A 10,347-nucleotide genomic window follows, 5' to 3' on the forward strand; every position below is an offset into this window, starting at 1 on the left:
GTGTGTGTGTGTGTGTGTGTGTGTGCATGTGTGTGTGTGTGTGTGTGCATGTGTGTGTGTGTGTGTGTGTGTGTGTGTGTGTAGATTTTGTCTATATATGTTGGGCGCTATTGGAAACAAAGGCCTTAAAAGAGGAATGAGCTCGTTTAAAAATAACAAGCTAAAAGATTGCTCGCAAAAATTTAAGAATGCAGCCACGAATGGCAAACGTTCCATAACAGCTTGTGAACATAGGTTTAATCTTCGCAAGTTATTATTAATGATTGTTGATAGTTGAGAAAGTTTTCACCAGTATAAAAATGAAAATATTATTTCAATATCAATCATTTTTGTATATGTATATTAAATAATGAAAGATTTGAATTATTTAAACTTAAAAATATCAACTATAAATTTCAATGATAACATATCGTATAATTGCATCTTTTTTGCAAAACATTTATTTGTTGAATTTGTTTGAATTTGATTTTGAAATAATTTGCAATCAACGGAATATCTTTGTCTTCCGTTGGAATGATAAAATGATATTGTTCATGAGTGATTGTTTTTTTTTTTTTGAGAGAAGAAGGAAAATCGTTTATTTTTGCGTGCGACAAGAATTTTTGCTTTCAGACATTGAAGCTAAATTGACGTAATATTGTCACGAATGGATGGTAAAATTTGAAATAATTAGTAGCACTTATAGATTATTAATCAGTTATTTTCAGGATATACAAATGATAATGAGATTATGGCTTTATCGAATGTATGAATGATAAGGAGAGTATGGCTTTATCGAATGTATGAATGATAACAAGACTAAGGCTTTATGAAACAATTGGATATGAGGAGTGGAACTTTAAAATGATGAAACAGGTAAAATTTTAGTTGATCTGAAAAAATTTCAAACTTATATAACAAAATGTTTTATCATGGACAGTATGCTCCATATATTTTAATTATATTTGAGAAATTTGTAGGAAATCAATACATCCATTCAGATTAAATATTATAATCATTTAGGATAACATCAAGGAATCTCGAATGTTCCAAATAAAATAATACTAATCAAGTGATTCTCGGGATAGCTTTATGGATTTCCTGTTGTGGTATGGCATACAGAACCGAAGGAAATCTTTATTATTAAAGATTATTTCAAGAGATAACAAATGAACTAAATTACAGCAAACTGCTTATTTGTATCATTCAGTAGAGATTTAACAGATCCTTGATATGATAAGGTTGCAATATTTATTAGCTAGGATTTTGAATAATTTTAAAAAATCAAATTATAATCGAACGAGGGAACATTGCAACATTGAGCAAATAGTTAGGATAAATTCAGCATAATTCTAAAAATGTCTTTAGAGAATAAATTGAAAATTATCTGTAAATGTTTCAACTTATCAGGATTAGGAAAGCTTTCAAAATTTGAAATATTAGCGGTATTTCATTCGTTATCATTAGAATTCTATAATTTACAAGGATTTAATTAGCTCATTTATTGTTATTTTACTTATATTCTATTCACGGGAAAAAAAAAAACGTATTTGTTACTTAACTCACGTGTGTGACTATTCATTGTCATATTTACCTTTCTACACTTTTGGAAAAAAAAAAGAAAAAAAGTGAAATGATTGGAAACGTTGAAAAATATAGAAATTTTCCTGAGTATTTTAAAATTTAACTCTATGTTTTATGTATAACTTTCTTGTACTTGGATTAAAAATCAACAATGTAATCAAAGATTTTCTTTCTATTTAAAATTTTTCATTTAATTCCTATTATCATTTATTATGCATCTGTGATAAATGATAAATGTTTAAAATTATATTTTATTCATATTTTTGCACCAAATTTACAATTAAAAAAAAAGCATAAAAAACATTGAACATTAAAAGGAAAAATATGAAACGGCACTACTCGTACATACTTCATTTCAAATAAAACGAAAATAATGACACATATAAAGCTCTTCAATCAGAAAAATACATTTTTAAAGGAGTTAATCGATAAACTACATGATAATCAAATATTTTCATCCTTGTTTTTTTATTTATTTCTTTCTGATGAATATTGATTTGTGTGAGTAGTAGTTTATCGATTAACTGGTAGTTTATCGTTTAAATGATAAACTATCGATAATTACATATTTTTTAAATATCGAAAAAGGGTAAAATTAAGGAAGCGAAATAATTTTTAAACTACAATCTATCTATGAATTAACAAAAAATTTTTCTTTTCTCTTTTGAAGAATGCAAAAGAAGTGTTGAATGAGGCAAAGGATTGAAGGGAGGAAGTTTTTTGTCAGCTTAGGATACTGGGAAGCTTTAAAAGCTATAACCTTAAATGTGCTTAGAAGATAAGTGCACTTTTGATGATGACAAAATCAGAACTTCTACTGAACAGAAAGGTAATTATAAGCTTATTGCATTGCTTTAAAAAATATTTCAAATTTCAGTACAAAATTTCGAAATTGGAAAAGAAGTAAAGAAAGGAAAAAGAAATAAGGAAAAATGAGGTCTTTTAAAAAAAAGGGAACTTCCAGCGTTATTTTCTCAAATATTATTTGTTCTGAATTTAAATATATAAACGATTAGCATAATCATTTTAAAAATGTAACAAATTCAATAAATTCAAAAATGATACCACAGTTGCGATTTCTTCATCCGATTTACGTAATCATTAATTTCTACTTTGCCGATGTAAAAAAAAAAAAAAAAAGGAAAAAAGAGATGAAATCTAATTTGATGAAAGCAATACTTTCCTGTATTGGTCTATTTGGACTTTTACAATTCCGTTTTTGTTTGAGTGAAATTTTAGAAACTTACCAATGAAAGTAACTTAAAAAAAAAGAAAGAAAAAAAACAAAAACAAAATACAGTGATGAGATGCGTACTTTTCAATTCATTTGTCATTTGATTTGCATTAAGAAATAAATAAATATACTGAAACTGAAATTGGAATTCCACAATAATATCTCAAAATAAATCAAATATTTATAGCATATACAGGCATTCAAGAGGCGGGAAAAGCGGGGGAAGAGGAGGAAAAAAAGAGGAAGGAAGAAAAATGAAAAATACTAAGTCACCGTACAAAATAACAAAGTAAGGAAGAAATTTTTTGGAAGGAATTACAATTAATTATTAATTAGCACAAGTGTTACGAAGAACGAATTTCCATTATAAACATAAATATTTTGAAAAGAAAAAAAGGCTTAATAAATTGTTTATCGTGAAAAATAAAGGACTAATCATAAACTGAACGAAAATGGAATGATTTGATAGTTGATAAAAGGTGAATTTTGTTGTTCGGAGGAGGAACGATTGAAACAATAAACGATGTATCCGATAATATTGGTATATTTTAAATGTTTTTCTTCATGATGAAAATTTAAATGATTCAAAATTTTTGCTAGAAAAACGAAATTTTGCATATATTTCAGTTTCTTTCTGATGTTAGTTTAAATTTTTTTTTTGTTTACATTCAATTTTGAAATATAATTAAAATCAGTGCATAATTTGTACTAACAATAATTAAAATTAATTTTCAACCTTCATATTGATTATGTTTTACGAAAAAAAAAAGGCTATACATCAATTGCAAATTTATATGGTGGTAAAAACTATTGTGTATAAATTAATAACCTGCAAAAATTATGTGTCGAAATTCGAAAAAATGATATTTTCTTTTGAATTTACCTAAATTATCAATAAATAATTTGTAAACTATCAAAATTATCTCAATAATTATCATCGGATTGATTTATATCTATCAGATTAAGCAACGAGTTAAGTTTAGCAACAACAAATCATAATACATGTGTAAAGGAAAAAAAAAGAAAATAGTCGGATTAAGCTTATGATCATAGCAAGAAATACCTAATACTATACATACAAATGTTATATTTTCTGAAATTATGTATACCACAATCTTTGGATCGGTCACCTTTTTTGTATATTACCAGTGATAAGGAAAGGTTTTTGTTGTTGATCAATATTATCAATTCGACCGTATGTTACTGATACCGGATTATAGCGATGCGTGGAACGGCCTTTTAATAAATTTTGATCTATTTCAACTTCAATATTATCAGCTTTAGTATGCATCCATTTGGGTGAACATACGTAATCTTCTTTTAATCGATATTTCGTATCATTACCATTCGTACGTCGTATAGGTGTTGGACGTGTACCACTTTCCGTTATTATCCTGAAAACAAAAAAGATTTGAAAATTTGATAAACATTTTTTTCCAATTAATTTTTGAATTTTTAGATTTTTAGAATTCCAAATTCTAGTTTACTCCTCATATTTACCTACTAAGATTCCTCCATCATTACCGATATTTTGTCATATTGTTCTCTCATATCTCAATGATACAGTCCTGTATTTTTCTACGCACTGCTAGTTTCAAAAGGATTTTATTTATAATTTAAATCCACCAATTTTACTTTAATTTGGTTTTAGTAAGTTGAAGTAAATGTTAAAAAATCACTTGATTCCTGGTAAAAAATAAAAATGAATAACAACAGTAACTTACTTTTGCAACTTTTTATCTGGAGTTCCAAATTGTGGATAGTATGTTGTTGCTGTTGAATTGATCGTATAGCGATCACAAGGCTGATTGTTCAGCATCAATTGTTGTCGTTCAGAAGGTAATGCTGGAGCTTTTGGAGGTGGAAGATTCGGAGGTGGAGGCCTTAGTGAAAATGAATATCGAGTAGTTGTGATACCTTGCGCTGATTCACTATTTTTAGCAGCCTGATTCTTCCGCAAAAAATAAACAGCATAAGTTATTGATGTAAATACAACAATTAGGATTAATATACCACCATAAAAATAAAGATTTGATAATACTCCATGATCCGATCCTGGAAAGTAACTCATTTATTTTGATTAATTACTGTATTAATTGGCTCTTCTTTTTTTTTTACTTGCATTTGGTTGTGATCATGAAAGGTCAATGAATCAGCAGCAGTAAAATTTTATTGTGTTAAAATTTAAAACCAAAAATATTAAAAGCTAACTTGCAATAACATGAAGATATGCTGATCGATAAGCGATATCACCATGAGCATTTGTTACTACACAAAGATATGTTCCAGAATGCTCATATCGTACATTCGGAATAATAAGCCTATTTAGGCTTACATCATCCGATAATTCAGCAGTTGTTTCCGGTTTTTCCAGCAGTAAAAGATGCATGTTATTTGCATGAATTAATGTTGCGTTTGCATTTGTTTGACGAATTGCATTCGGATCTTCGACCCGTTTTAACCACTACAATCACAATAAAGCAAACTAATTAGATAGCAGCTGAATGTTATCATGCTTTCATATAGTTCCATTCTTATTCCGTATAAACATTTCACATTGTTAAATGATTTGTTTCAACCGGTTTGGTTATCAATGGTTTCACAACGGTTCATTCCTTTTTAGCTTTAGCATTAATTTTAATGTTAAATATTAAACACATATGACAATATTTATCTTGACATCAATACCACTTGAATTTATATTAGAACCTGAACTGACATCAAAATGAATATCAATTTCAGCAATATCATAATGATGATAAAGGGTTGATAATGGTGAAAGTAACAGTCTAACAGTGTCATTTATTTAAATATAGAAATAACGATACCTTAATAAGGGGTTGTTGTTGATTCCTTACTTTGCATTGAAATTGAGCAGTTCGACCAACTCGAACAGTGTTATTGAAGGGTTCATCAATAACTGGGTAAAGCTGCGCATTTGTCTGATCAATAGACCAGCTTTCACCATCCAAACCTTCGAAGAAATTTTCCACATAAACGTGAAATGATGCTTCGATGCTACCATGTTCGTTTTCCAGTTTACATACATAGTTACCACCTTCGCTAGGTTGTACATCACTTAGATAAAGTATCGCTGAGGAATAATGATAAGTGATTTCTGAAATTTCGAAAAAATTTTCAAAATTATCACTTAGAAAATAAATGAATAACTTTTATTATAATAGCTTGCTTCCTAAATGAGAATCATAATTTCCTTGAGGTTTCAAAAACTAGAAATGAAATTTTAAAAAATGATACTGATAATCGATAATAACCACTAATTAAACTCTATTTCCACATTAATACCTCGTTCTAATGTCTTGCCATCTCGTAACCAAGTAATGCGCGGGAGTGGATTTCCTTTTGCAGGACATTTGAGCAATAATGCCCCACCAATTGTTATCCGTACTGGATTTATCATCCAATTTCGAATTTCTGTTTCGTTCTTCCATATTGGTGGCGATGCTGCAAACATTCTCTTCAAACAATATAACTAGAGATAATTTGAATTCATAAAATTCCACATATATTTTCCTATCGTATTTATCATATTTAATAAAATTCAATAATGATGTATAAAATTTGGCAGTGATTAAGATGGATAAACAATATTGTTTACTTGGGAACATTTGATGAATTTGAAATATTTTAAGCTAAATGAAATTTCACTAAAACAGAAATTTATCCTTTCCAAAATTTCACTTACTTTTTATATTAATATGATTTCAATTTATTTTTTGATACCATCTAAAACTTTCAATCAAATAACTCACGGAGCTCATTTGAATTCTAAATTGATATTTAAAATTACCAATAGAAGTTTGCATTCTTGCTTATCTAATTAAGAAATGACCCTATTTATTATTGCAACATTATAAATCGTTGATTTTGTTATCTTATTTTCAATCTTTTGAAATGTTTTCGTAAACTTCGTCAATCATCACCATCCTTTCAAAGCAATAACTTTCAATCACTGTTTCACTTATGATGCATGGTTATCTGCGGATTTTCTCATTCTCTATTTGTCTCTCCAAAAGTAACATCATTTTCTTTCGTCTTAATTGTAAATAGAAGTTAATTTCAATTGACTACTATTTCTATTTAACAATGCACCAACTTTTACCATTTACTCATAGAACTTACACTTTCAAATTTCGCTGCGAAAATATCATTGCAATATTTCAATTTAATTTGAATTGAATAATTAAAAGAAAATTTACCATTAGTACTGAGTGTCAGTGTACTGTCAGCATTTTGTTCATTCTCCACCGCTGGATCGTAAAAAATTATGGTAAAGTTCAATTCCCGATGTCCAAACCCATTAACCACTTGGCACTGATATATTCCACCGTCCGATAGCTGAGGATTACGAATTTTCAGCTCACGATCTGATCGAGCCAATTTGAATCGATTGTTGAAATCGAATCCAATCTTCAGGAATATAACAAGAATTTCGGATTAGTTAAGGCATTTCAGAATAAATGATCAATGCATATAATTGAAATCTTTTTTTCTTCTTAATTACTATTTGAGTGACATAACTCTTATTGCAGCAGTAATAAAAATTGATCGAAATGATAAATGCATATGTGCAAACATGCATATGTATGTCAATCTGTTATTCAGAAAATATAAGACAGTTTAATGAGGTATAGAAGGATAAAGCATAAAAAAAAAATGGGGAAAAAGAGCAAGAAAAAATAGAAGTTTGAGGGATGATTGATAAGATTTGGATGCATTATCAATACTATTCCAATCAAATATGCTAGCAGTATTAACTATGGAAGCATTTTAAAAATTGCTTCACAAATACTCAAACTATTGTTACTTCTCTTACATTGTTTTGTTAGAAAGAAAGTTGCATTTTATATTAAAAATATGAAATTTTAACTGTTAAAATAATATCTTTCAAATATTTGAAGTAATTAATAAAGTTTAATTTTGTATTTGGTTATTAAGAAGGATTGGTGAATGTTATGATAATAAGGATTGTGATTTTAATGAAGTGATAAAGAAGAAAATTATCTTTTCTTTTACACATATTTCATCCATTTTTTAAATGTTCCGACTCACATAATTATCGATATTTTTGTAAAATTTAACATTAATCAATAATATTCCCGAATTTCTAAATTTTTTCAAAAAAATTCCTAAAATATTTGGGAGAGAAAGGAAAAAGAAAATGAGAAAAAATGAAAGCGAAGAAGTTAAAGAGAAGAAAACAAAAAACAAAACGATAAGGTACAGCTGAACTTACTAGTTCGTCGTTTTTCTTCCATTGAATCATTAAAAGGTCATCGTTCTTCTCTTTGACAGGACATATTAGTCGAAACTGCTTCGTCCCAATTGGAACACGAAATTCTGTTTGTGATGGTATTGATAAATCTGGTGGTGCTGGAATTTTTTTTCTTGTTAATCAGTCAAAAAAAATAAACATTTTCCCTCCCATTTAAACTATTAAAAACTTAAAATGCAAAAAAAAAAAACAAATGAACATAATATTACAAAATTTCGTCGATCATAAAAATGATTGATGCTAACATAGTTTAGTTGTTTTTTTCTTGTGGGATTTTAAAACTTTTACTTTTGAACTTTAAGATTTTTTATATTTTTTATCAATCAGAATATATTTATTCAGTATAAATTTAGGTGAATTAAAAGAGATGATCTGAAAGGAGAGGAGGGAAGATAAACAGAGGTAGTAAACATTGATGCAAAAAAAAAAAGGAAGAAAAAGAAAAGATTATTAAATTTGACCTTTCAACTTTAGACAATATGAATTATTATGTTTGTTTGTAAGTTTCCAATTCTGAATTTGTTTCTTTTTTTTTTAAGAAAATTTTCCAATACTTCATTTTTTAAATATTTCCCCATCCTTTCTTCCTCTCCCATTCCATTCCCGCTTCATATCCTAGTGTTTTAATGTTAAGCAGTATGACGTTTTACGGCGATAATTTTGCGGACATGTCAATCTTCTCTGCCTCTTTCTTCTCGTCACATTGGGGACACAAGCTGTTAGGGGACATCGATGAACAAGAGCGAGAGAAGAGGAGAAATGAGAGAGGTGGGAAAAAGGGTCCACTAACTAGTCAGTCCATCAAAGATGGAATCAAAATCATAATGACACTATCAGAATGGACGATCTTTTAGAATAGTTATATACCAGTGGCTAGTTTGCACTGGTATGAAGGAACAAGCAAACGGCAAATAAGCAAGCTGTAAGGGCCTATTCAATATGTGTCATCTTCAAATTCCTCCTTTTTACTTGTCCTCTAACAAACCCATTCTACCATAAGCTTTAGCTAAATCAAGGAACAAGATTAAGATATGTCAATATTAACTAATTTTGGAGTGAAAGAAAAAGAAAAAGAGAAAAAAAGCGGGAGAAAGAGGGAGGGGAAGAGAAAAAAAGAAAAGTTGAATACACTGTACTAAATTTTTCATTTTATTTCATCATATTCCTAAATTCAACTGATTCGTTTGCTCTTACTGGAAAAAACTGTCAAACTTTCCATACCCACACATATACAACACATTATCCTCTTACCATTTTCTCTCTTTCTCTCCCTTTTCGGATGATACCCACCTATTTTAGTATACTGTTAGCATTGAATAATTGACAGCCGGAAGTAATAGTAACAATTGTAATGCATTTTTGCTTAAAATATAAATCAAAAAGCAAACAAAAATTGTTCCATATTTTAGTTAAATGATAATATATTGTTGTTAACAATCTCTTAATCAATGATTATCATTTTAATGATAACTTTTATAAAAATGACAATTTTATTTGAAAAAAAAATTGTGAAATAAGATAAAAATTAGAAATAAACAATGTGCCAAAGATAGATTAAGAAAAGTAATATAAAACAATTAGCAGCATGATGAATAATTTTTTTTTGTTTAATGAATAATCAAATGCATGAATGATTCGATCAGATCTGTAGCCATCGTTGTATTAATATGCTAAGTGATCCATGTAAAAATTTGAATAATCTGGATGAAATTTTGAAATTTTCATTTCCACAATTTTTCTTTTTTTAAATTTCAAACAATTGGATTAACTTTACTGTGTTTTTTTTCTGTATGCTAACTTAATTTGACATAAAATGGAAAATTTATTCCCTCCTCTTCCACAATTTTTATTTTCATAAATAATTTCAATGTGGCGGTATAGTTCAAAGAGTGGCGGTTTTCAACAAAAACCCATATTCATTCATTTCTCTTCTGTTGATGAAAGAAAGAAACAGTTTCCTTTTTTTCCTTTTATTTATTTACTTTTTTTTTTATTAGATTATTCAATTTTGCAGTACTTTTTTTTTGGAAAAAAACGTCATTTTCGAAAATATTTAGTTATCATATCATTTAGGTGGTTTTTTAATCAAAGTAATTTGAAGAAAATCATTGACAAATGTTCCTTAACAACTTGAAATTTTTATGCAAATTCATGTTAGGAATTAAATTTTAGTATTCTAGAAAGCATGTCTTGTATTCTTTATCATTTGTCGGTAAATTTCAAAAAGAAAAAGAGAGAGAGGGCGAGAGAGAGA

General features: G+C 28.2%; 1 protein-coding gene across 1 annotated transcript; it reads right to left on the reverse strand.

Annotated features, from left to right (window-relative positions):
* Positions 1-3,923: 3,923 nt before the first annotated feature.
* LOAG_09453 (hypothetical protein) lies at positions 3,924-8,191 on the reverse strand (the record flags this gene model as incomplete). The annotated part of the gene is made up of 7 exons (XM_003144980.1): positions 3,924-4,191; positions 4,522-4,852; positions 5,009-5,261; positions 5,626-5,915; positions 6,104-6,262; positions 7,018-7,228; positions 8,055-8,191. Coding segments are annotated over 7 exons (1,649 nt in total), but the record flags the coding sequence as incomplete, so codon positions are not given.
* Between the last annotated feature and the right edge of the window lie 2,156 nt (positions 8,192-10,347).

The sequence above is a fragment of the Loa loa genome, assembly GCF_000183805.2.
Source record: "Loa loa unplaced genomic scaffold supercont3.180, whole genome shotgun sequence".
Lineage (NCBI taxonomy): Eukaryota > Metazoa > Nematoda > Chromadorea > Rhabditida > Onchocercidae > Loa > Loa loa.